The 27,879-nt window shown below is 43.1% G+C and overlaps 1 protein-coding gene across 2 annotated transcripts; it reads left to right on the forward strand.

Annotated features, from left to right (window-relative positions):
* The first annotated feature begins 86 nt into the window (after positions 1–86).
* On the forward strand, positions 87–27,879 carry Cnmd (chondromodulin). 2 transcript variants are annotated; one of them, XM_048341280.1, is made up of 7 exons: positions 87–158; positions 534–674; positions 6,295–6,435; positions 14,012–14,125; positions 18,159–18,312; positions 22,570–22,748; positions 27,039–27,879. In XM_048341280.1, exons 1-7 carry the CDS (start codon positions 90–92, stop codon positions 27,252–27,254), a joined length of 1,014 nt encoding a protein of 337 aa, XP_048197237.1. In that variant the 5' UTR covers positions 87–89; the 3' UTR covers positions 27,255–27,879. The 2 variants fall into 2 exon arrangements, with proteins under 2 accessions (XP_048197237.1, XP_048197238.1); XM_048341281.1 differs by having other exon boundaries at positions 22,582–22,748.

The following is a 27,879-nucleotide window of genomic DNA, read 5'->3' on the forward strand; positions in this document are numbered from 1 at the left end:
CGAGCAGGGAAGCACTGGGCACGTCGTCGGGGGCCGCAGGACAGGGCGCACGTAGGCTTTCCTAGTGAGTGCTTGCTCCTGGTGCAGCCATGGCAGAGAACGACAAAGTTCCTATCACCCTGGCGGGGCCTGACGACGTGGAGTTCGGCAGTCCCCCGGTAAGTACCAACCGGATGCCCCTCCACACTCGCGCCCGGGTCGTCCTTGGGTATCTGGATCCAGTGCCCAGGATCAGAGAATTGTGCCATTCAAGGTGAGGTGGAGGGGGCGGGGAACGAATGCGGGGAACGTGTGCGTGGGGTGGCGTCCCGCCCGCGGGAGGGTGCGCGGAGCGTGGGCTCTGCTGACGGGCGTGGAGGGGGCGTCCTGGGGCAGAGGAGGAGAGCCGTCCGCAGGGTAGGAAGTGTGCATAGGGCACTTTTCACGTCTCGGGACGAGGGACCCGATTCCCTGGGGGGGCCCCACCCTCGCGGGGACAGCCCGGGGTGGGGGGCGCGGTGGTAACCCTGTTCCTCCGCTTCCCGGGCCCGCAGGCGTACGCCACGGTGACCGTGCAGCCCTCCAGCCCCGCGCGGCTGCTCAAGGTGGGAGCCGTGGTGCTCATTTCGGGGGCGGTGCTGCTGCTCTTCGGAGCCATCGGGGCCTTCTACTTCTGGAAGGGAAGCGACAACCACGTAAGTCCCAACAGAGGCGCGCGGGGTAAGACCAGAGTCGGGGTACGCGGGCCCGGAAGGTGCGCGGGGAACCCCAGAGGAGCGCGCGGGGCTGCTGGGGCCTCCTTGTCATACCCAGGCCTCCCGCTAGGTGGAGCCGGAGCGCGGGACCGCGAGGGGCCACTCAAGAGCAATTCGAGGGCAGCTCTGGGGCCACGGACCATCCCTGGTCCTGGTGGCAGCCTGGCCCTCGCCCTAGGTCCTCGCCACTTCTTCCACCACCTCCCTTACTCCATCCAGTCCCGCTCAGCTGCTTTTAGCTCTTGGCAGTGGCGAACGCAGGGGGGCTTTGTTCTCTGTCTCAGTCTGGCCTTTCCATTAATGAGTAGTGACCATGGATGGGGCCTATTACCTGTCTGAATTGGACTTACTCATCTCTAAAGGAAGAAATGGAACCTGAGTTAACCTTCCGGCCTGCCCCAGACCTAGGATAAAGGGAGGGAAGAAATATTCAGACCCGTGATTGAGGTGAAGTTCAGAAGTGTGTGGGTGTGTGATGAAGGGTGTGTGTGTGTGTGTGTGTGTGTGTGTGTGTGAGAGAGAGAGAGAGAGAGAGAGAGAGAGAGAGAGCACTATTTATTCATAGTCTCTCTATCTCTTTCCCACCCCCCAGAAAACTCTAACTTCCTTAGAGGTGGCGAATCTCTTTAAGAACCAACCAATTCTGGCCTGGTCACATGTGATTTAATGGTAAATGTCTCACTAAATACTGCCCTGCCTTCTTTGTATTCAACTACTTATTTTAAAGCTCCATGGGCTCCCAGGGGCTGGAGGGGGGGTATATAAAAACAGCTTCTAACTTGACTAGGCAGAGTTCCAATGTGTTCTCTAAATACCTGAACATATCCACCTACATAAAAAGAGGCATTTTCTCCTGATGACCATTGACACATGGAATAGAAGCTTACTCGCAACTAATGGGAAAGAATTCCATCTCCAGGTGCACACAAAGGGCTCTTTCTTAAGCGCTGTCTGTGACTGCTGTGTTTCTCTCCTCTCTCCCACCATGAGATTCAAAGCATGAACGAATCCCAGTACTTAGAGAAATGGTGCTGAAAGCAATTCAGCCATTTTACACATCACATCTTCTGCAGTCACTGCATAATTTGTATTTTTAACTCAAATGCCTAATGTAGATAAGCATGCCATTTCGCACTGAGTCTGTTTTAGAGACTATATCAAATTTACAAGCATCAATTTGTAAGATCAGAATTACACTGTATTTTTGTGTGGATTTGAAAAGTGCCTTAATGTATTTGTATTTTAAATATAGAAGCCGGGCCAGATGCTCAAATTTGAAAGCAGAAAACCTGAACATGAGAACTATTTCAATGTCTATGACTCCATTAGTAACAGGTTTAGATTGTCATCCCTTTGGAAATTTGATGGTATTAGAATGTAAATGCTATCTTTTAGATAATAAAATCTCAATGGGGTATGTCACTTGGGAAAATAGATTTGCTTTTTAATTTTTTTGGTAAATATATGGCCCTGGTACATATAATTGGAATACCATTTGGCATTTAATTATTCAAGACAAACATGTCTAACAGACAAGCTTCTTAGAGACTGAGTGATCTCACTGAATAAGCAAGGTCCCTTTTCTCTTATCTCTCACTTTACCTCAAGATGTTTGATTGTCTGGTTCAAGAGGCCAGATAAAATTCTAAGACTACAGCGCAATAGTGAATCACATTTTATTGCCAACAATCAATGTTATTGCTATTTTCTACACAGCAGAATAAAGAAATCATAGTCATTTTTCCCCTTTTCTTTCTGTTTTTTTCTTTCTTTCTGTTTTTCTTTCTTTCTTTGTCTTCCAAATGTCTGGTGCTGATGCATATTATTTAAGTCTGAAAAACAAGTCACAAAATTCTAAGTAGAATACATTTGGCACCCTGTATGCCTAGCACATGCAAGGGTCTGAATACAAATGTAAATCAAACAAAAAAGGATCAAAAACAGTCTCTGTCAGACATAAAGACAGTCGATTACTCCTTGGAGATCATGGTGCCTTTGCATCTCTCAATCCCCCACAATTCACCTCCACTTCTTTTCATATGGGTAAATCCCTGAGGACTGGTCTTCTCAAATTTAGCCGGAGGACTATGAAGAGCAGAGTACTAATAATCAAAGGATCACTGACCGAGCTCCTATATTGAGGTCATTTTTCATCCACATTATTGTTAATGGAACAAGGCATTGAAATATGGGGAATTCCTACCAATGCCAGATTACTGACAACTCTGCCCAGCAGGAGGAGAGGAGACCATTGCTTGGGACCTTTCTTCTCAAACTAATTTTCCTAGGCATTTTCCCAAACACTATGTAATTAATCTTATAGAATCTAGGCCTTATTAAAAACTCATTAGCAAATATCCTTGGCTGTAACAGGCACCACATTGAGCAGAATTTTGGCAAATAATAAACCTCATTGTACTTGGGTAGAAATTGCCTGAGGTGCCAACAGCTCCCTCGGCTTAGAGCACATAATGTAATTGCTACAGAGCAGCCCAGTTGCCTGCGCAACTAGGAGTCTAGAACTTTGGAAACTGCAGATGGCCTCCCACCTTCCCTACCTCTGCCCCATCTCTTCAGGAGGGCTCAGGCTTCTGCTGCTGCCCCGTGTGGACTTGATCTGCTGAGGCTGCACTCCAAGGGCTGCTATGCTTACCCAGGGGATCTTGGGTAGAAGATGGATGGAAGTGGTAGAAAGTAAAATTAGGACCACAGGCCTCATTTCTTCTAACAATCCTCATTGCTTATAAATTGTGAAGAAAGCCAAGTACCGGTGGCTCATGCTTGTCATCCTAGCTACTCAAGAACCTGAGATCTGGGGATCACAGTTCAAAGCCAACATGGGAAGAAAAGTCTGTGAGACTCGTATCTCCAGTTAGCCACAAAAGAAGAAGAAGAAGAAGAAGAAGAAGAAGAAGAAGAAGAAGAAGAAGAAGAAGGAGAAGAAGGAGAAGAAGAAGGAGAAAGCCAAAGTGGGCTATGACTCCTCAAGTGGTAAAACACCAGCCCTGATCAAAAAGACAAGAGAGAGGGCAAGGCTCTAAGCATAAAACCTGAAATTTTTTGAAATGGCAAAATTTTTAAAGGTTGCATTTCTGTAGCCAATGCTTTTTAATAAAGAACTAAATTGTCTTGTCACCGGAATGGAGGACTCCGGTGACAGCAGGAAGTCATGTGCCCTTTGAGTTGTTGATAATCCATATGAATAGTGGTTGCTCAGAATGCCAGAGGCAGAAGAGAGCCTGCTTTCTCCAACGAGTCTATAGGGCAGGCTGGGCCGGCTGGGCCAAAGCAAACACATTTTTGTAGCTCAGCTATTAGAGAGACCACCTAAAGGGCAAAGGGAAAACGGATTGGTAGGCCTTGCTCCAACTATACTAAATTAGAACCCCCTCGAAGAGTTTCCTGTGATCTGGTCAGCTGGGGGGGGAACAGTAAACTGCAACATCTGAATTCCTCAAAGGAGAGATAGGGGCTGGGAGATGGCAGGGCTGAAGTAGACGCTGGTATTTTCTATTTACCCCAGTGAGTGCTGTGGCCTGGAGGGAAGGCCATAGTGGTGGCAAAGCCATTTCTACATCTCTGATGACAATGTAAAACAGTGTTTTGTGGGTCCTGTAATAATTTAACTTCTCCCAGGAATGATCCAAGAACAAGATAGGTTTTCCAGTGTTTGTCCATGTAGCCATTGCTCTTCATGATGGGGGGTGGGGTAAAATCAGACTTGAGAATGAGAGCTAAAGAGAGTTCTGCCTGGCTGGCCTAGCACCAGGTAGAAATGACCTTCATCAATTCTCATTCTTACTCTTTGGGGATTTATGCATAGGCACTGGTGTGTATAATGTATGCATACTATAGATAGATAGATTGATTGATTGATTGATTGATGACAGACAGATAGATATAGCTATAAATGTATCAAAATCCAAAAACTTAAAGAAGGAAGTGAACCCTGCCATTAGCCTTTCCACACACAAAAAGGTGGAGCCAGGTCGCAGCACACTGAACAGAGCAGCATGTGAACTGTTTTTAAACCACAATAGCATCTAAATGTCAAGCTAAGGAAATGCTTTGGATCCTTTATTTTTGAAGCCAACAAAAAAATTTTAAGCGGTGGAGTTTTTCTAGCAAAATCTTAATCAAAACACACACACACACACACACACACACACACACACACGTTCAGAAAACAAAATACCCACAAAACAAATGAAAAACAAAATAGATCAAAAGAAGAGCCAAGCTGGGTGCTGGTGAGTCACACCTGTAATCCTAGCTCCTCATGAGGCCTTATCACTAGTTAACCCCCAGTAAACTGGAATCGGAGCTGTGGCTCAAAGTGGTAGAGTGCTAGCCTTGAGCAGAAAAGCTCAGGGACAGGGACCCCACCCTGAGTTCAAGCTCCACAACCAATTTAAAAAAAAATAAACAACAGCCACTGTTGCTCCACCAGCCTTGTATCCAAGGCTTCACTCCTGAAATTCAGAGCTCTGGATTCACAGATGAAAACCAAAGTCCAATTTCTTAATTCTACAAACCATCCTCAAGCAGCTCTCAAGACCCAGGGATCTGTGGGGGCAGACAGCTGTTTTCCTGATTCCTGCCCATTGTTCTTCCAATGCCAAGTCCCTTCTTCTCTCCACACAGGCCACACATGTCACTGTAACAAAACGCCCGGCACCATATGCCCATCCCAGAGGACCATGTGAGCTGAGCAGATGTGCACATTGACCTTACTCACTACAAATGCTGCCCTGCATTGGGAATATTTTTTCCCCAAGAAAAAGGCTTGAACTTGGGTCTTGGGAGCTGTCTCTTAGCTTTTCACTCAAGGCTGTTGCTCTGTCACTTGGTCTACATTTCCACGTCTGTCTTTTTGCTGGTTAATTGGAGATCGTCAAGTGGGTTTTCTTGCCCAGGCTGGTTTTGAACCATGATCCTCAGAATTCAGCCTCCTGAGTAGCTAGTATTACACATATGAGCCACCCACCAGTGCCTGGCCACATTACCCACATTCTAGTCCTATCTGCAGTTCTTACTCTACATTAAGCTCCATACCTAATCCTGACCAGAGGATTTTTAAATGGAGGTACACTGCAGACTTACTCAGCTGAAACCCAGCAGACTCTCCTACTCTTCAGTTTCCATTTATCCATCAAGGGTTCTCAACCCAGTTGCAAAGATAATTGAGCTTTAGAACATGAAATATGATTTCTGAAATCCTAGCCCCCACACATTCTGACTTCACTGGTTCAGAGTGAAATCCAGATGTGGTACCTAGAGCATCTACCCATCTGCTGTGGATATGCAGCCGTAAGTCGCTGACCTATGTCAATAGGTATCTGAGAGTATCAAAGGTTTTACTCGTAAGGTATATTTAAAGAGGTCATTGTTTTAAGTGATTGTGTACAGATGAGGTCTTTGTATATACACGTATCACTATTAAGGATGATCCCATGTGTCTCTGAGAAATGTGGCAGTCACCTCACACACTGTGGGTCTAAAGATGAGACCTGAGTTTCTGGAAGAAGAAAGCACCACTGAGTCTTCCATTCATTTGCAGATTTACAATGTCCATTACACCATGAGTATCAATGGGAAACTACAAGATGGCTCAATGGAAATAGATGCCAGAAACAACCTGGAGACCTTTAAAATGGGAAGCGGAACTGAAGAAGCAATTGAAGTTAATGATTTCCAGAATGTAAGTGTATTTTGTGCATTTAAAGAGTTTAACCAGGTGAGCCCAGGGACTTTTCCAGTTCAAAGAGAAGCAGCATCTTTTACATACCCAAATAGTAGCTGTTCTTTCTTTACTGTAGTTGAAATGCCACTGAACCTGGTACTTCATGTAGCATATTCTCCTCCCCAAAAGGACCACACTCTGTTCTTCCTATTTCCAAAAAGAAACACAAAAACCCAAGCATCTCTGTGGGGAAAAAAGAATAATCTAAAACAACCACAACAAAAAATACCTTAAAGGGCTGGGAATATGGCCTAGTGTCAAGAGTGCTTGTCTCGTATACATGAAGCCCTGGGTTCGATTCCCAAGTACCACATATATAGAAAATGGCCAGAAGTGGCGCTGTAGCTCAAGTGGCAGAGTGCTAGCCTTGAGCAAAAAGGAAGCCAGGGACAGTGCTCAGGCCCTGAGTCCAAGGGCCAGGACTGGCAAAATAATAATAATAATAATAATAATACCTTAAAGTACAGATGCATGCTTGTATTCTTGCCTACTCAAGAAATTGAGGCAGGAAGGGGGTACCCCAGGGGCCCATCCTTGGAGGGCTGGGCCTCTGCCCCCAAAGGAGGTCCCCTGACATCATTTGATGGACAGTCCTCTGTGACCAATCTGCAATCCCTCTCTTGTGCCCACCCTCGGGGGTATATTTGGGGGGCTCCTCATTTGAATAAACAGAAGCCCTAGAGGTTTTCTCCGGGGCGGGGGGAAGAAATTGAGGCAGAAAGATCACTTGAGCCCAGGAATTTGAGACTGTGTAAGGAAATCCTACCACAAAGAAAAGAAAGAGACTCATTTACTAAATTCAGGTGCCTAAGTAACTGTTTTGAAAACTTAATTTTACTTTTAGGAAATAAATGGTATCAGTCTAGAAATCAAATAAAACTTGATTCTTGTGTGCTGTGTGTGTATGCCAATCCTGGAACTTGAACTTATGACCTAGGCACTGTCCCCAACTACTTTGCTCAAGCCTAGTGCTCTACCACTGAAGGTACAGATCCATTTCCAGCTTTTTTGGTAGTTATTTGGAGATAAGAGTCTCACAGATTTTTTCTGCCCAGGCTGGCTCCAAACATGATCCTCAGATCTCAGCTTCCTGAGTAGGATTATAGGCATGAGACACCAGCACCCATTAAAAAAAAAAATCATGGTACCATTGAAAAGGATATAATTCCTGGAATTATACAACATCTTGGCTTAATGACTACTTTTCTATAACATGGAAAATAAAATGCTTATACCATCCTAGAAGGTCGTAAGCTCTGAACTTCTGGAAAAAAAGAAAAACTTTTCCTCAGAGCTCAGAGACTAGTACTTGTCAGCTGATATTCTACCACTTGAGTCATACTTCCAGTCAGGCTTTTTGCTGTTATTTTGGAAATAGTATCTCGAAGACTTTTTTGTTTGTTTTTGGCCTGGGCTGGCTTCAAATCATGCTTCTCCAGATCTCAACCTCTGGAGCAGTTACAGGCACTGGCATTGATACCCAGCTTAGAGAGGAAAGAAACTTTAATAATAGTCTCATCAACAACATGTTGGATCTACTTAAATTCTTTTCCCAGTTCTTCTGATTTCCATTTAATCAGAAAATCAGTATGGTTGATTTCCCTATTATAGCCTCGATTTTCTAGCCATAGACTATTATAGATAAAAACATCTGAGTTTCCTTTAAAAAAAAAAAAAGACTGTTTTAATTTACAGGCAATTTGAGACATTAAGCTACTCAGTGATGCTTCAGTACACATCTGCAAACCAAAGTGTCACTCCAAGCTTCATCTCCCGATGGCCAACATAAATATCTTCTTGTCCTTAACATTCTATGTTGAGGAAGAGACACCACTATTTGGACCCTCCTGTTCAAGCTGTAGATGGAGTAGGTTCCTAATGAAGAAGAGCTCTTGAAAATAATGTCTCTTCTCATAGCTTATTGGTCCACAAACATCTCATCAACCCATCTTCCTCTGAGGCGTAACACCAAAAGATGCTTTTCATTTGAATAGAAGCACTCTTCGTCAGTACTAAAACATGCATCACAAGCCCTTTTGCAATCCCAGCAAAGGCTACCATTAGAATCTTGAGATGTTACTCATTGTTTGATGATGAGCAGGACTGCCTGTGTTCACAGCGGTCCCTGCTCTGGGGACAGGCTCTGCAGTTTTGAATGTGCCCAGCAGCACTTTAGTTGATCACAGCTTTGCAGATGGCTCTGGTCAGTGCACAAGGATAATTTCTCTGGACCTATTAAAGGCTTTTACTGCAAAACTCAGAACAAGGTAAAAGCATTTTTTTCCCTTTGTACTACTCAGTATAAACTAATAAAATGCAGCTCCTCCACACACATCATTCAATCCTGAACAAAACTGAATACACATAACATACCACAATACCCATGCTACATATGCTAAGTACAGGATGAATAAAAAAAAATACATCTCTCTGGAGATGTTCCTGCACCAAGGATATCCTGTGAAATATTTTAATCCCAAACCTATATATCTGTTTTATAATCCTCTAGATCTTTCTAATAATGGTATTGATTGTGTTTTGTTCTCAGAAGCCAACAGGGCCACAAATATTTTATAAACTGATCAATTCTTTTTGAGAGCTTCCACATTTCTCTAAGTCAGAACTGGTGAGTTGAACATTTCCTTGATAAATAGTACCTGTTACGGGTTTAAACAAGCCTGGACTTTTGAAAACACATGAATCAGCCCCTATGGTCATCTGCTATTACTTTCTCCTCTATTTTAAACCATCAGTCAAAAGCAGGAAGTGTTGACTGAGCATCTGTGTGCCAGGGACAGTGGTAAGCATGAGGTATGAAAGATGACTAACACTTGTCCCTTGAGGACCTTCCAGTTGAATCCAGAAAGCACATGCGCGCGCGCACACACACACACACACACACACACACACACACACACACACACACACGGGGGGGGCGTTGGGGGAGAGATGGCTTCAGAGGACAGTGAGTGGAGCACATAGAAGTCTGGCTGCTGATTAGAGGCTGTAAGCAGGTTTGACAGAGGTGACATTTGAAGCAGATGCTGAGGAGTGGCTGAATCTCAGCTGGCAGCAAGGTGAGGTCAGGGTTTTCCAGGCTCAGGGAAGGAGAATGAATGTACGGGAATGAACAGACACACTCCCAGTGTGGCCCAACAGGAGAAAGGGGACATGACAGAGACCTAAATGGGGTCAGGACCCTACCACACTTTTAATAGAGCTTCATGGAGAAAAAAGAACACTCCTAATGGGAGTGACACTGAAAGACAAGTGCTTCAAGCTCTGTATTCTGAAAGGCACAGAAACCGGGTTAATTCATAGTATGTGAGTTATACTGTGGAAAGTTAGATTCTCTGCCGGGTGCCAGTGGCTCACATGTGTAACCATAGCTACTCGGGAGGCTGAGATCTGAGGATCTTTTCAAAGCCAGCCCAGGTAGGAAAGTCTAGGACACTTTTATCTCCAATTAACTGCAGAAAAAGCCAGAAGTGGCATTATGGCTCAAGTGGTAGAGTGCTAGCCTTGAGCAAAAGGAGCTTGGGAACAGCACCTAGGCCCTGAGTTCAAGCCCCAGGACTGGCAGGGAAAAAAAAGGAAAAGAAAGAAATAAAGACCGTTGGTTTAAGCCAAGTACCCCAGACCTAATGCCGCATTTAAATAACAAAAACAGATTAGGAATTAACAGACAGACTGCACTGTAAGTCTAAGTGTATTTCATTTAAAATTCTTTTATTGTGTAACTATTTAAAATGTGCAATTTAAAAATGGGGGAGAAGAAAAGTTAGTATAAACTACCTAAAAGGTAGGTAGGTTATAGATTTCACAAATCAATATAGCCCCCAACTGGAACCTAAGGAAAAGAAAAAAAAATGAAGGTGCTGTCTATAGTATAGTAAGGTATAGATTTTATATGTATGTATTCCAAGTTTTCTCCATTTTCACAGAAATTTCATTTCTAGGAAAGCTGTACATTTAAATCAATCTGTGCTTTTATAAAATAGAAGTGGGTTCCAGTCAGATATCTACAAACAGATTTGTTTTTCTTTGGGCCCTAGTTCTTCAGGAGTACCCACTGCAGGCTCTGAAGGAACCATCTCCCAAGGCCAGGAATACCCAGACCTGGGTGACAACCAGATTCCTGTAAAAATGTCTAAAATATACTTTGAAGTCCAAACTTCCTGCTGCCCTTGAGACCCGCATGAAAGTCACAGAAATAGATAAATCCCCTCAGAAGAAAAATGGTTCATCTTAGATGGGATTAGCAGACTCTTTTGATGAAAGAACATTAGTTGGTGGTAGTGTTTTTTAAATCTTCACTCCGTGCCTTCATTAGCAAATGTCTTCATTAGCACCAGCTTCTTCATTATCACTGCCTTGTTTGTTTGCGAAAGTAGGAGGACTGCTTGGCTTTCTTGTGCCTCTTTCTTCCCTCTGTTTAATCTCCTAATCTTTCCGGCAGCTTGATGTAGATGTTAGCTAGATGCGGAGGTTGATATGTGTGAATTCCTTCCCCTGTCCTGTCTCAGCAGGGCTGCGGTTCTCTCTGCAGTGTGTAGATCATCAGAATGAACTCAATGCTAGATTAACAACAGACGCAGTTCATCTTCTCCAGACTCTTGTTCTCTCCTTTTGGAAATGTGGGCATGGTTGCATGATGTCTCCTCCCACAGCTCACAGTCAGAGGTGGTGAGGGTTTGAAATTAGGGAAGAAGTCACAGAGGGAGCCAGTGGTCTCCCTCCCCAGCCTTCTGTGTTTCAAATCCTAATTCTAGATGCCCATATGGAATAAAGCAGCAGAACTTTGGGAAGTATCATCCCATAGAAGAGTGATTCTCAAAAGTGTGTTCTTCAATGGGCTGGGAATATGGCCTAGTGGCAAGAGGGCTTGTCTCGTATACATGAAGCACAGGGTTCGATTCCCCAGCACCACGTATATAGAAAATGGCCACAAGTGGCGCTGTGGCTCAAGTGGCAGAGTGCTAGCCTTGAGCAAAAAGAAGCCAGCCAGGGACAGTGCTCAGGCCCTGAGTCCAAGGCTCAGGACTGGCAAAAAAAAAAAAAAAAAAAAAGTGTGTTCTTCAAGCCACCAACAGAGCAGAGCCAAAAAGCATGCTGGAATATATAAATTGTTGACCTACTGAATTGAAAACCCCATGGTGGACCCAGCACTCTGTCGCATTTCATGAGATCTCTCAGTGATTCTGAAGCAAGTGAAAGTTTGAGTCTCTGCTACAGGGGAAACTTGGGTCCAAAGATTATTGCAGTCATTTAAAAACACAGCTACCCTGAAGCACTGAAGGCTCCCACCTGTAATCCTAGCTACTTAAGAGGCTGAGTTCTAACGGTAGAGGTTTGAAGTCAGCCTCGGCAGAAAAGTCCATGAGACGCTTACCTCCAATTAACCAGCAAAAAAAAAAAAAAAAAAAAAAAAAAAAGCTGTTAGTAGCTCAGGTGGTAGAGTCACAGTCTTTTTTTTTTTTTTTTTTAACTGTATTTTTCTTGTCTTTTCTTTTTTGGTACTGAAGATCGAACCCAGGACGTTGCACTTTCTAGGCAAGTGCTTTGCCACTGAGCTACATCCCAGCCCTGAGTCTCAGTCTTGAATGGAAAAAGCCAAGTGAGAGTGCCAGGCCCTGAGTTCAAGACCCAGTACCAACATATACACACATAGACATGAAAAACTTAGTTGCCCTTAACAAGTTTCTTCACTCTTACCAATAGTTCTCAACTGTGGCTGTACTTTATAGATGCTTGGGGAGCTACCAATGCTTAAGTGTCTCTGGGGAGTGCCCAACAAACTGTGCTCGTAAAGTTGGAGATCGTGTCACAGAAGGACTGCATACCACCAGCCTTGGGCTCCTCTTGTGTGAATCAGGGACCATGCCCTGCCTCTGTGCAGGAGCTAGTGCAGGAGTGGTAGGTGAAATGGGTCAGGTGTGTACTCAAAGCTGAGCAGGCCTCAAGACAAACTGTGAGTTTCATTAGAAAGAACATGTCTTTCCTTCTCTATTTAGCAGCCTCTATTGGACTCTGGTGCTGAGCACCCGTGAATCAACTCCAGCAGGATGTACATTTAACTTGACTCAGTGTTTAGGAATGAATCCTGTGCTGGACCTCTAGATCTTCCCATTCTTTTCTACCCTCCACCCCCACCCCACTCCATTCCTTAGCACTGATGCTGGAACCAGCTCAGTATGGTCTCCACACAACAGCACAAGGTACAAATTCATGCTGGTATCTATGTTATCATAGCATAAAACTGGTCAGCTTTAGGACTTCGTGGAGCCTTTCACTTCTCATGAAACTCAAAGCAGCAGAGTGAAAATCTGTATGCCTGGGACACAGCCTACAGTCACCCATCTTGTCCTCTGGAGAGAATCGGTGTCCACTGTAGCCAACACGCCATGGGGCAGGTATTTCCCTTAAGGCTGGTCCCCAGGGAGAAGGTGACACTGTTTGTATTTCACAGGGGACAAAAACAAAGCACCCAAGTTCTTGGGTTAGGTTTGAGAACAAGGTGCATCTCCTGTTTTGTTTTGTTTTTATTTGCTTTTTGTTGTTTTCTTAATCACATATTAATTGTTCTAAGGAATTTTGTTGTGGTATCTCCATATGCAGATAATATACTTTGATCATATTCACCCCTCTGCTTCCTATTCCCTTGTCCCTTTTCTTCTTATAATTTTAATTTTCATTATTTATTTTAATACCACTTCAATTCACAAATTGCCCCCTAATCTCCTGGTTTTACAGAACATTTTTCCCCTCTTTGTTTTGGGTTCAGTAAATTAAGGAAAGTCAGAATTAATGAAATTCGATCAACATCTATTGAGAACCCAAAAGAAGAGAGAATAAAGATTCAGATTCAGATCTGGAGACGCTTATAATTAAGCAAGCAGTGTAGACTGACAAATGAGCTTTGAAGAGGAAGGGGTTTAGGGGAAGCTCAAGCCTGGAGCACTCACTCCGGAGAGGCTGTCTGGGCAAGAGGTAACGCATGAGCGCCTCATGTAGTTGGAGCAACCAATACTCCCCTTGTCCTGACTATGCTATCTGAAGTGCCACCCAGCCATTCCTACCCATGACCTCTGCTTTTCTTACAGCCCTTACTTCTACCTGACTTCATCTCTATTTATTTTGTTTTGTTTTTGCTAGTTCTGGGATGAACTCAGGGCCTGGGCACTGTGCCTGTGAGCTTTCTTGTTCTAGGATAGCACTTTACCACTTAAACCACAGCTCCACTCTCAGCTTTTTTCTTGTTAACTGGAGATAAAAGTTTCCTAGACTTTCCTGCCCCAGCTGGCTTATACCATGATCCTAAGATCTTAGCTTCCTGAGTTGCTAAGGTTACAAGCATGAGCCATGAATACCCAGCTATCTCTATTTCTTATTGCTAGTAAATAACACTGAAAGGAAAATTCCACAAGAGTCAGGATTAAACTCATATTCATCTCTACTAGATGCAGAACAATGCAATAGATGCTTAATAAACAAAATAAATGAGTGGATGGACAGATAAGCTTTTATCTCACAGGGCGTCACAGGAATCCGCTTTGCTGGAGGAGAAAAGTGCTACATCAAAGCGCAGGTGAAGGCTCGTGTTCCTGAGGTGGGCACCGTGACCAAGCAAAGCATCGCTTCAGAACTGGTGGGTACCAACATATGCCAACAGCCAGAGGCATTTGGCAGGCATTGGTTTCAAGGCACAAAGCCCGGTGTCCCTAGTTCCTGGATGGTTCATGACGAGAAACTAAACTTTTCTTCTCTGCCAAAGTAATTTAAATTCTGTCTGCAGGCTCCACAGGATCATTCTGATATGAGGAAGTATTGTTAAGGTTTGGGAAAGCCCCATTGAGAAATGTTCTAAGGATTTGGTGCTCAAGTGGCTCCTATTTGTCCAATGCTAAAGACCTACTAGATCAGTAATTAAGATTTCACAATCAAGACAAAGCACTTCACAGATACAATCTTCATTAAAGAGATTTCATAGCACTCTAGTCTCAGCCCCACTCAATGGGGACATTTCTTCCAGGTATCCTGGGTACTCGCTAGATGCTTGCATTTGTTATTCTAATTTGCCTTTAAGCTTGATTGTTTTCAAGAGTTGTAGAGTTCTAAAGACACAATTAGTAATACTTTTTCCTTTTTTAAAGGATACTTTTTATTTTCAAGTCCTGGGGCTTGAACTCAGGGCCTGAGCACTGTCCCTGGCTTCTTTTCGCTCAAGGCTAGCACTCTACCACTTGAGCCACAGCACCACTTCCAGCCTTTTCTGTTTATGTTGTGCTGAGGAATGGAACCCAGGCTTCATGCATGCTAGGCAAGCAGTCTACCCCTGAGCCACATTCCCAGCCCTTAGTGATACTTTCATGAAGAGGCCACACCCATTATTATCTTTCAATTGATTTTGCCAGGTAGGGTGAAGAGAAAATGAACTTTGGGGTCGGACAGGAAAATGTGAATTCCAAGCCCAGCTCTGATATTTGCTGAGGTTGCGGCTTTAACTCATGGAGCCTCAGTTTTGTCTTTTGCAGACTGGGGGATACACCTACTACCCGTAGCCCTAGGATCTACTAGGTGGTAAGGGGAGGCTGCTGCTCATTACTGCTAATTTTATTATGATTGTCTCTGAGCCTTCCAGTATTCCAGAGAGGAAAGTGAAGCAAGTGTTGCTCCCTCAGGAAAAGAGAGGAAATGTGGGGAAAGGTGCCTGGAAACCACCCCATTGTTTGCCCCCATGGGAACAGCAGTAGCCGGGGGCTCAAAACAAAACAAAACACAAATGAAAAACAAACCTATGAGTTTTGGAAGCAAGTCACCCTGCCCTCCATGTCTTTCCTTGCAGTTTCTCCAGCATTTATCCTGTCACATGATTTGCTGACCTCCACTGCGCCTGTCATTCCTTGGCACATGCGCTAGTTTGTTCTCTTGGAGCTGAGCCACTCAGCATCCAACACCAGGGTGGGTGTGAACTCACTAACACCAACCTAAAAATGGGATCAAGACTTGCTTCATTCTGGACCTTGAACTTCTCTTACTGCATTACTATTATATATATTTTTAATACCCATCACTGTTTCTGTGAGGCCATAGAGCTTGTTTCCTTCCTCGCCTTCCCCCAGGACCAACTCCCTAACCAGAGTTTCTAAAGGTACAGACAAGGGTTTACAGTACATTGTATAAGTTTTTAAAATAAGTTTTATCCTGATTGAAAAAATAATATCTTGTCTTGTAGAAAATCTGGGAACCATATCAAAGTAAAGAAAAACATTTACAAATGCATAATCCACAGATAACTAATGTGAACATTTTGGTGGGATTTCTGTGTTTGTATGTGACATTCTTTTCCATAAGTGATATTAGACTGTTGCACATTCTTATGACATTTCACTTAACTTCAGTTCTTTTTAAATGTAGATTCTATATTATACATTATCATATGATTATAATTTTTGTCCAAACATTTCAGGTATCTTCAGTTTCCCACAATTTCAAACAATAGTCATCAAAAACAATTATCTAACCATACTGAATATTTTTGTGTTTCAATCTTCATCCCTATTTCTTATGTCTAAGAGGTACATTATTTATCGCAGGTTTTAGTTACTTATATTATGCATGGCAGAACTTCTGATGGACAAAAAACAATTCAGATTGTGTGTGTGTGTGTGTGTGTGTGTGTGTGTGTGTGTGTGTGTGTGTGTGAATTAGGCATACACTTGGCTGTCAGTACCAGATAACTTAGAGTAATGGAAAGAAGAGCTTGTTTTTCTCTTTAGTGTAGTGATCAATGCAGAGAGGCTGTGGAGCTGCCTCAGTGGCCAGCATCTTGATGTTTTAAAATTATTTCTTTAGTCAGTTCTTCCAACTCCCAAACATGATAGTACTGTACTACTCAGCTTTTTCAAAAAGAAACTGAAGCAAGGCATCAGGCTCATACCTATAATCCTAGCTACTTGAAGGATCTTGGTTCTAAGCCAGCCCAGGCATAACAGTCCAGTAGACTCCAATCTCCAATTAACCACCAAAAAGTGGAGGTATGGCCCAAGTGGTAGAGCACCAGCTTGGAAAAGAAAAAGAAAGCAAAGCTAAGGAACAGTGCCTATACCCCGAGTTCAGGCCCCAGTGCCAGCACAAAGAAGCAGCAGAGCAAATTAAACAATGCCAACCCTGACTTACCTTCCATCAGGAAAAGCAGGCCTCTCAGCCCCACAGCATCCTTGGCCTGGGTTTTCCGGGCCTTACCAGCCACCCAGAACCCCCCGGCCATTCCAGTGTGAAAAAAGGCAGTATCCCTTGCCTGGTGCTGACATTGCTGCTGACAACAAAAGCAGGATTTGTGTGGCAAGCAAGGAGGAAGAAGGAGAGTGGAGAGCCACATGCTCTCAAACTGATTTAACATTCTTACCTTACAGGACTCATCACAAGATGCATTATCTCAATCACACTCCGCTTGCCCACACACTTTAGACCATGTCGGGGCAGATTGATGTCCTATTTGTTCTCATAAATTTTTCATCAGGTTTTTTTTTTTATATAACTTTAAAAAGCTACTGTACTCAAAAGAGCATTCATTTCCTGGATAGGGCCATTTAATTTAAGGTAAATAACTGGATTACTTGAGTACAAGCTTCCTCCAATAACGTTAAGTTGTTTTAATGCAACCCTATGCCTGAGGGAAAAAGCATAAATGAAGTGCTGCTTTTAGCTAAAAGTAAGGAGAAAACATTTTAATTCCTCCAACCTAATGCAAACTAATAAATACATGAAAGGAACAACCTGGTAAAAATAAATTTGTCTCCTGGGTTATCAAACCATTCTCAGCATCTCACTGTGGAAGAAAATCCAGGCTTTCGCTTTGAAATCTCAGTGGTGTGCTTGATGTGAGGAAGATCTGAAATATGTTTTGTTATAGCTGGGAAGTGGAGAAATGGTTTATGTTAAATAATACTTTGAACTGGAGACATTAAAGAACCAATCACTTGCTTTTTCCATTGTTGTCTGGAAGCTGCAGAACAAAACCCCAAAAGATTTTCACTTCAAATGAAGGGTTCCTCTCTCCTTTATAGGATTTCAGGGTCTGTTCAATTGCTTTTCCTCAAAAACATCTTTGATCGAAAACATCAGATTAACCTAAATCTCAAAGTTGGTATCAAGTAATTTTCACTTCAACTCAGAACACTTCTGTTCACACATTACACCTGTCCAGAGGCAGGATGGGGAGGTAGTGTGCTTAGTATTGTGAGAACAGCTACAAAGAGACTGGAGCCTTAAAGTGTGCATACATCATATGTACACATGTGCATGCGCACACACACACATACACACAAATTGTTAAGTTGTTGTTTTTGTGCCATTACCAGGAGTTAAACTCAGAGCCTCAAGCTCTCTCTGCTTTTTCACTCACAGCTGAATGTCTACTGTCTGAACTATGCTTCCTACCCAGCTTTTGCTAGCTGATTGGAAATGGAGTTGCTTGGATTTTTCTGCCCATGCTGACTTTGAACCTTGACCTTCCAGGTCTCAGCCTCTTGAGTAGCTAGTATTAGAGGCTTGAACTACCAATACCCAATTCTCTCTAAATTTTTATAGGGAAAAATGATCCTTTAGCCACACATGGCTCATAATGCAGCGGGTCCCACAGTCCTCTTTGCTGAAATGCATTTCATTTTTACTTCCAGGAAGGCAAGATCATGCCAGTTAAATATGAAGAAAACTCTCTTATCTGGGTGGCTGTCGACCAGCCAGTGAAGGACAACAGCTTCCTGAGTTCTAAAGTCCTGGAACTCTGTGGCAATCTGCCTATTTTCTGGCTTAAACCAATGTATCCAAAAGGTAACTTCTTAAGTTCTCCTAATGGATGGAGCTTGCACTTCTTCCTCTTACTGTGCAGTTCCCCTGCAGCCAGGGCATGTGATAGAAAGATAAAATCAAGATGCATGTGGTGGTGTTTCCACAATTAACATGGGAGATAGAGAAAGAAAGTGACAGCCATGACAGGCAGCTTGAAAGGGAAGGAGCAGCAGGGTTAACAAGAAGCAGGGCGGAAGACAGAACCCCACTGCAGTACCTGCCATTACCCTCTGCTTTTATTTATGAGGTTCCCACTTCGTCCCGCTCCGCTCCTTAATCTGTTGTTTGCACCTTTCCAATTTTACAATATTTTTTTATTCTTCAGGCATAGCATCAAGGGAGTAAGAAGCAGTCATGCTGCTGAATTTTTATTATGTTCAAACCTAGAATTATGGGACAGCCAAAAGCTGCTGTGGGGATCAGACATGATTCCTCAAGTTCAAGGCTTGAGCATCAGCTTCCAATTCTAGAGAAAATAAGTTCAGGATCCCTGGGGTTTGGAGTTAGGTTGGAGCACATCTTTGGGTTATTTCCAAATGACGAAGGGCATGTGGGCCCAGTGGGCCTTGCTCTTTCCCCTGAGTGTCTCCCATCCCCAGAAGGCCTATCCCTTCATTTCTACTGCCATCAGCGCCTGGCCTCCCCAAGGCCTTCCTGTAGCTCTGGCAAAAGAAGAAGAAAAAAAAAGACCTTCCTCCTGGCACCGCAGAGAAAAACGATATAAAGATTTCAGTGACTCACGCCTGTAATCCTAGCTACTCAGGAGGCTGAGATCTGAGGAAAGTGGTCGAAGTCAGCCCGGGGGGGGGGGGGGGCGAGTAGGGAAGGTGGGAATTCATGAGACTTCTATTTCCAATTAGCCAGCAAAAATCAGGAAGTGGAGCTATGGCTCAAGTAGTACAGCACTAACCTGGAGCAGAAAAGCTAAGGGACATACCTAGGCTTGAGTTCAAATCTCAGTACCAGCACAAGAAAAAAAGGGCAGGGGGAGGAAAGGGCTTCCAATTATTCTCTCATAATATGAAGAAAATCTCTTTGTGATGATGCCCAGCTTCCTCTCTAATGCTAATAGAAGTCCCCAAGGACTGGCGGTGCTGGTGGCTCACACCTGTAATCCTAGCTCATAAGGAGATAGCTCTGAGGATCATGGTTCAAAGCCAACAAGAGACTTTCATGTCCAATTAACCACCAAAAAGTTAGAAGTGGAGCTGTGGTTCAAGTGGTAAGGGCTAGCCTTTGGACAAAAGCTCAGGGACGGTGCCCAGGACATGAATTCAAGTTCCAGGGCTGGTATACACACACAAAATTCTCCAACTCCAGATCCGCAGCCCTTGTCCCGACTGTTGAATGGAACAGGTAATCAGTGTCACATAGCCATGTTATAAAGGAACTATGAAGATGGCTGTACCCAAGTTGAGTGGGGAGGAAGCCCGGTGTCTGTGCAGCTCTGTGTTGGGCACTGTTCTAGAACATCACCTCCAACCTCATTCAAGCTGTACCAATGATTACTGGGGTAACTACTCAGATTCCCATCCCACAGAGAAAGAATGTAGGGTTCACAGACATTAAGTAATTTGTCTGAAGCCATTCAACTAGTTAAGAAATGGAGCTATGTGCCAGACTCATGACTGTAATCCTAACTACTCAGGGGGCTGAGACCTAAGGATCACAGTTCAAAGCCAGTCGGCCTAGGCAGAAAAGTTCATGAGACTCTCATCCCCAATAAATAAAAGCCAGAAGTAGAGCTGCAGCCCAAGTGGTATAGCACTAGTGCCTCTAGCCTTTGGCCAAAGAAGCTCAGGGACAGCTCATAGGCCCTGAGTTCAAGCCCCAGAACAGGCACAAAATTAATTAATTAATTTAAAAAATGTAACAGTGAATGAATTCAGGTCTTTCTGGTGCTTTTCCAATCATATTATCTATAAAAGTTATGTATGCCTGACTTTAAAGCACATGTAAGTTCTCATAAATAACAAAGCATGATAAAAGTACCACTACTTAACACTCAGGTGCTTATTATATGCCAAAAACTGCACTAAAACATTTAGGTATAAGTTTTCATGGACACCACCTCTAACCTATCAATTAGATACGATTATCTTGACTTTACAAATGGAGAACCAGAGGCTAAGGCAAGCATCAAAGTGCAAGCTACATGGTACCTTCTTACCTTTGTTACTTAGCTACCTGATGTGCAGGATGGATCTGTGAGGCAGTGTGGCTGACCAGAGACCTTGACAAAAAACCAGTTTCTGGCTCTTAGCTTCTCTGGGTGATCTTAGCCAGGCCATTTGGCCTTTCGGAGCCATTAGCACCCTTGTATGTAAAAACATTTGCTGGGATATGGCCTAGTGGCAAGAGTGCTTGTGAAGCCTTGGGTTCAATTCTCTAGCACAACATATACAGAAAACGGCCAGAAGTGGTGCTGTGGCTCAAGTGGCAGAGCGCTAGCCTTGAGCAAAAAGAAGCCAGAGACAGTGCTCAGGCCCTGAGTCCAAGCCCCAGGACTGCAAAAAATAAAAATAAATTGCCTTTTGTATTCCACAGCATTTTGAATCAAGGTCTCAATCTTGCTAGGCAAGCACTCTACCACTGAAACCATACTCTCAGCTTTTAGCTTTTGTTATTTTTCAGATAGGGTCTCAAAGTTTTGTTGGGGGCCAGACTGGTTACAGTGTTTTTACCTGTGCCTCCTGAGACAGCTAACATGACAGATATTCACCATCTCCAGCTTGTTTATGGAGATGGAGGCCTAATTAACTTTTGTTTTGTTTTGTTTGTTTTTGGTTTTTTTTTTTGCCAGTCCTGGGCCTTGGACTCGGCCCAAGCACTGTCCCTGGCTTCTTTTTGCTCAAGGCTAGCACTCTGCCACCTGAGCCACAGCGCCCCTTCTGGCCGTTTTCCATATATGTGGTGCTGGGGAATCGAACCGAAAGCTTCATGTGTAGGAGGCAAGCACTCTTGCCACTAGGCCATATTCCCAGCCCCTAATTAACTTTTTACCTGGCTGTGCCTCAAACCACAGTCCCTGCCTCAATCCCTGCCTTCTGGAGTACAGGGGTGTGCTACCATGTCTGGCCTCTCATAAGTTTTGTTTTGTTTTTCAAAATAAGAATCAAGCTAATGTAAACTCTGAAACTTAATACCTATGTAGTCCATCCATTAGGAATACTTAAGGCTCCAAGTATCAGAATACCTGACCAACAGTGGTTTCAGCATATACAGGAATTTATTTCTTTATCTGTCACAAACCTGAAGACAGTAAGCTACTCCATGGAACCTTTAGCAGTCTTCCCAGCTTACTGTTTTGCTATCTGTAGTATACTTGTATTGTATTGACTTGCCTAATTCTCAATGTCACACCTACATTCAAGAAAAGAAAAGGCGGGGCTGGGGATATAGCCTAGTGGCAAGAGTGCCTGCCTCGGATACACGAGGCCCTAGGTTCGATTCCCCAGCACCACATATGCAGAAAACGGCCAGAAGCGGCAATGTGGCTCAAGTGGCAGAGTGCTAGCCTTGAGCGGGAATAAGCCAGGGACAGTGCTCAGGCCCTGAGTCCAAGCCCCAGGACTGGCCAAAAAAAAAAAAAGAAAAGAAAAGAAAAGGCATCTTGGGGAAGTAGCTCAGCGGCAGAGTACTTACCTAGCATATGCCAGGTCCTGGGTCTGAACTACTACCAAAAAATAAATAAAAATACAACAAGGACAATAAGACAGTCCTCTTCTAGCAAGGAAGCAGTTTTCCTACAATGGCACTAGCAGATTCTGCTGTCAGAACTGGCTTGTTGGGGGCTCGCTTCATTGCCAATAGTATGTTACTTACTGAGCCCCATAGTGACAAAAAGGGTTGAGAATGGAGTGCTGTTAATTACCTTTCAACATCTTCTTCCACTAGAATTATAAACCAATAGGAAGCTGGGCTCAGTGGCTCACCCCTGTAGTCTCAGCTATCCAGGCTGAGGCAGGTTATCATTTGAGCCCAGGAATTGAAGAGCAGCCTGGGGAACATAAGATCTTGTCTGAATAAAATCCGAACGCAAACCAAAGAAATCCCCCAAATGAACAAAAAGAATGGTCAGGTTATCTGTCAAATAATGAGCCCAGTTTTTAAAATCTCCAGCACAAAAATTTGAGTATATAGCATATACATGTGTTTTGATGTTTTCTTATGCTTTTTCACCCTGAAAGTATGCAAATCTAATTACCTTAATTATCCAATAAAGAAATTAATTTACAGCAATCTTTGTAGAGACCCAGAGAGAAAGAAGAGAAGTGGTAAGAAACATCGTTCCTACTACCACAAGAAGACCACGCAACAGGCCACGGGGCAGCCCAGGCCCTGGAAGACTGAATAATGAAAGCAGACCTAGTGTTCAAGAGGACGCAGAGCCTTTCAATCCAGATAATCCTTACCACGTGCGTACTTGTACTGGTGGCTTCCTGACAAGCACAGACGGGGGAGCATTAAGCACAATGCTGAAATGGTGTTTCTAGTTGAGGTTTCATAGGAGCATTTTGTTTTCAATGGAGACCTTTCCTTGATTATTTTTTAAATACTTCTTCCTCTATTTGATGCATCAGTTATAATTAAGAGCAGGAATGCTGAAGCATTGCCTCTGTAGCATAAAATCCTGATTGGTTAGAGAGAGTTAGACGAATCCTCTGGTTTCCTGTATTCTCTTTTGGCTTGTCATAGGAAAATCCATGCAAACAAATTCATACCAGAAATTTGAGGGGCTGGGAATATGACCTAGTGGCAAGAGGGCTTGCCTCGTATACATGAAGCCCTGGGTTCAATTCCTCAGCACCACATATATAGAAAAGGCCAGAAGTAGTGCTGTGGCTCAAGTTGGCAGAGTGCTAGCCTTGAGCAAAAAGAAGCCAGGGACAGTGCTCAGGCCCTGAGTCCAAGCCTTAGGACTGACAAAAAAATAAATAAATAACAAAACAAAACAACAACCAAAAATTTGAGTATCTAAAAATGTCTCTAATTGTGTGCATAGGGGGCAACTTGGAGAATGAAAGCATTCTTCTTCCCTCTTTAGCTACCACTTTATTCATCCAGGCACCAGGCATTTGTGGAGTGCTTGGCTTGTCTCTGGATGGTCAGGAGAATTTTCTGCCATCAGGGGTGCTTGGTGCACTCTGGGACAGCCCAACATTGCTATACTTTTTTTTTTGCAATACTGTTTGAAGACATCTTTATTTTTCAAGTAAGATCTCTGTTTCCACTAACCTGGACTGTGATCCTCTGATGCATACTTCCTGTGTAGCTGAGATGACACATGCATACCATCGTGCCCATCTTTTTATTAAGGTAGAGATCTCACTTTTTGCTTAGGTTGGCCTTGCCTTGACCTTTAGTACTCCTCTCCACTTCCCAAGTAGCTAGATTACAGGTGTAATTACAGGTGTAAATCTAGCTACTCCTAGCTTATACCTTGCTTTTTTTTTTTTTTTTTTTTTTGGCCAGTCCTGGGCCTTGGACTCAGGGCCTGAGCACTGTCCCTGGCTTCTTCCCGCTCAAGGCTAGCACTCCGCCACTTGAGCCACAGTGCCGCTTCTGGCCGTTTTCTGTATATGTGGTGCTGGGGAATCGAACCTAGGGCCTCGTGTATCCGAGGCAGGCATTCTTGCCACTAGGCTATATCCCCAGCCCCTTATACCTTGCTTTTTATGCCCCCAATTCTACACCTAGCTTATGCTTCTTCCTCCTCCTCTCCTTCAGTTCCACACGTAGCTTATAATTTTCCAGTTAACAGTATTCTGGAAATTGTTTAAATAAGCAACATAAATACTTCATCACACATCTGTTCATTTAGTTTTCTAATATGTGGATAGAAACTAGTGCAGAAACAACTGTTTTGGTGGACATATAAGCTCTCTTTTGCTATTGCAAACACTGCTGGAGTATACTAGCTTGTACGTGATTCATCAGGTAATAGTAAATGGCGATGCCAGGAATTCTCAGCACATTGCTTACTGGTAGCTGTGTTTATCTCCTCTCCATACTAGGAAGTACAGCTCTGACATAAACGCCAAAGTGTGTGTCTGCTGCATCACACAGTTTGGAGATGGATTCTATAGACTTTTCTGGCCCCAATGGGAATTTTGTGTTTCTGTAAATCCTGGGGCTTGAATCCAGAGCCCAGGTGCTATCCCTGCATGTTTTCTTTCTTTCTTTTTTTCAATATTATTTATTGTCAAAGTGATGTACAGAGGGGTTACAGTTTCATACGTTAGGCCTTGGACATTAGTTTTTTGTTGTTGTTTAGCTCAAACGAAGTGCTTTACCACTTGAGCCACAGCTCCATTACTGGATTTTTGCTGGTTAACTGGAGGCTCATGGACTTTGCTATCCAGACTGGTTTGGAACTGTGATCCTCAGATCTCAGCCTCCTGAGTAGTTAGGATTACAGGTATAAACCACTAGTACTTGGGTGGAAAATTTGCATTTTAATAAGGGATCCCAAATTGCTTTCTAGGCTATTCTGCCAACTGCATTTGCAAAGGGCAGTTGGTAAGTGGGAGGAACCTATTTACTGTAAACATGGTGTAAAGGGTTGAATTCAGGGCTTCTAACATGTTGAACATGCACCCTACCACTGAACTACACCCAGAGAACCATCACTCATGGGTGTATAAACTGTATCCCTTGGTTGTCTTGTCTGTTTTTAGTTACAAGGTTGAACATCTTTGCACTATCATTTATTCTTTCCTGTACAGCCTATGCAGTCCTACACTACTACTGGTGTTAATATATTTTTGTCTAGCTAATCATTTTTGACTAATAGATGTTAGAAAAACTTAGGGCAAAGAGTATTTTATAAGCAACCTAAAATTTATCAAAATTTCAGGCCATCCTTGTTTCCAGTCCCTAAGCTCAAAGAATTGTGTGTTTTGGGGTCCTGGGTTTGCAATCTCTGCCCATATGTGAAGGCATGAGCCCTTTCAGAATGGTTTCACATTGTCTTGGTTTCAAACTTGAGTCATTCCTCCCCATACTCTGTCTCTCAGTTATTCTTTTGTTTTTTTGTGGGTCATGGAGCTCAAACTCTGCCTCTGGGCCCTGTCCCTGAGCTCTTCAGCTCAAGGCCAGTGCTCTACCACTTGAGCCACAGCATCACTTCCGGTATTTTGGTAGTTAATTGGAGATAAAAGTCTCGTGGACTTTCCTGCCAGAGCTGGCTTTGAACTCAGATCCTCAGATCTCAGCCTCCTGGGTAGCTAGGATTACAGGCATGAGCCACCAGTGCTTGGCTTTGGACATTTTTAAGAAAAATCTTAGAGCAACCACCTATGATTTCTTCCCAACTTTTTAATCCTAATAAATCTGTGCTGAAGCTTTATGAGGAAACACCTCAACCAACACCCAGAGAAATCAGTTACAGTTGTTAATCAGGTGACTGTCAAATTGTCCCAGATCAGACTATTTCAAGATAAGTGGGGAAAGGGTGTCTGAGGAATGAGTGATATAAAAGAGTAAGATAGTAGAGATTTTGATGACAAATTTAAACAGGCTGCATAAGATACTGCTAAGAATTTTTCAGATACAATAATGGTGATTTGGTTGTGTAGAAAAATGTCCATTTGGAGGCCCATTCTAATATATTTGTAGACAAAATGTTACCATGCCTTTCTCTTTCATCAAACTTTACCTTAAAAATACTTCAGGAAGGGCTAGGGATATGGCCTAGTGGCAAGAGAGCTTGCCTCATATACATGAGGCCCTGGGTTCAATTCCCCAGCACCACATATACAGAAAACATCCAGAAGTGGTGCTGTGGCTCAAGTGGCAGAGTGCTAGCCTTGAGCAAAAAGAAGCCAGGGACAGTGCTCAGGCCCTGAGTTCAAGGCCCAGGACTGGCCAAAAAAAAAAAAAATACTTCAGGAAGAAAAAAAAAAAGAAATTTGACAACAGGTTAGCAAATTAACATGTACTGATAGTGTAATTTCCCCCACTTTACAGTCTATTTGAGTATAATCCCATCCCAAATTAGACTTCAAAAGTACTAAAATGAACTACCACCAGGAATAATAGCTAAACAGAGAATGTTAAGGGCTTCTTGAAAATATAATTGAACACAGTCCTAGAAAATACTAACAGAATCTTAATCCCTCAGAGATTCTTGCAAAGGTAAACTAGACATGCAAATTGAGCAAAGGACAAATTTCTTCTAGTTTTGTAATGAATGATTTTCTCTTGGTAAGGCTTAAGGCCTTGAATTTCTACAAATTTTTATGGAGCTTTTCCTTAGTGTAATAGCTCCCTTACATCCCCATGGAAATAACACCCTTATTCTGTTGCTGAAATGAAGGCAGAAGAAACTAAATGACATGACAGTGCTCTGAGAGAGCCCTAGAAGCCATTACTAATGGAAGGCTTAAAATTAGCAATGGCAGAAAAGCTACTTTTGATCATGCTTCTTTTTTGTTTTCTTACTTAAACTGAGTCACTATGAGTGGTAAGCATGGCTCATTAAAGACATGATGGATTTTCAAAACATTAAAACACACACACATACACACTTTCTGCCAATGACAGATTAAGTAGGTAAAGGTTCCTTGATGTCAGATCATGAAAATAAGATTGGAAACTTAAGAGCTGATTATGCTGATTTCTTGCAGTAGTGAACAAGTCAGGATGTTATTTTAAATTAATGTGCATGCTATAACCTGAATACAAACAGTCTTTTTCTTTTACAGCAGCAAGAAGGGGAAAGCATGACATTTGACCCAAGACTGGATCATGAAGGTATCTGCTGCATAGAATGTAGGCGGAGCTACACCCACTGCCAGAAGATCTGTGAACCCCTGGGGGGATACTATCCATGGCCTTATAATTATCAAGGTTGCCGTTCTGCCTGCAGAGTTATCATGCCTTGTAGCTGGTGGGTTGCCCGCATCTTAGGCATGGTGTAAAATCATTTCATTTATGAGGTTCTGTCAAGTAAGAATTAACAAGAGTGTCAACCAAAGAAGCATAAAGCATGTTGATGCTAAGGGACCACAAAGTATTTTACACCCAACGTGAGCAATGTTATCCGATACATTTAACAGATTTTCTGTTGCTTTCCAGAACTGTACCTAAGTACAATGTACTGAAAGCAATGTACTGAAAGGGTAGTTTGGTCTACAATGACAATAATCCCTTCATTTTTTTTGCTTTGCCTTGACAATAAAGTCTTCCAAGTTATGAAATAAATGTGGAGAATGATTTACAACTTCAGGTGATTGTCATGTCCAAAATCTTTCTAGTTATTCTGTTATTTATACAGAATTCCTGTTGTTCTTAACCTTGTTATTCCGTTTTGCTCATGCCGCTGCCATAAATATTCCAACAAAAAAGAAAATAGGATGCATGATAGGATCCACCAGAAAGTAGACTCTAACTTCGTGACATTATAAAAAATTCCTCAACTATACTTTGCAATGGCATGTAGTTAAATGGCAGCCCTCCATTAAGAGTACTGAGGCTGGGAATGTGGCTTAGTGGTAGAGCACTTGCCTAGCTAGCATGCACGAAGCCCTTGTTCAATTCCTCAGT

Source organism: Perognathus longimembris, chromosome 3, assembly GCF_023159225.1.
Source record: "Perognathus longimembris pacificus isolate PPM17 chromosome 3, ASM2315922v1, whole genome shotgun sequence".
Taxonomy (NCBI): Eukaryota; Metazoa; Chordata; class Mammalia; order Rodentia; family Heteromyidae; genus Perognathus; species Perognathus longimembris.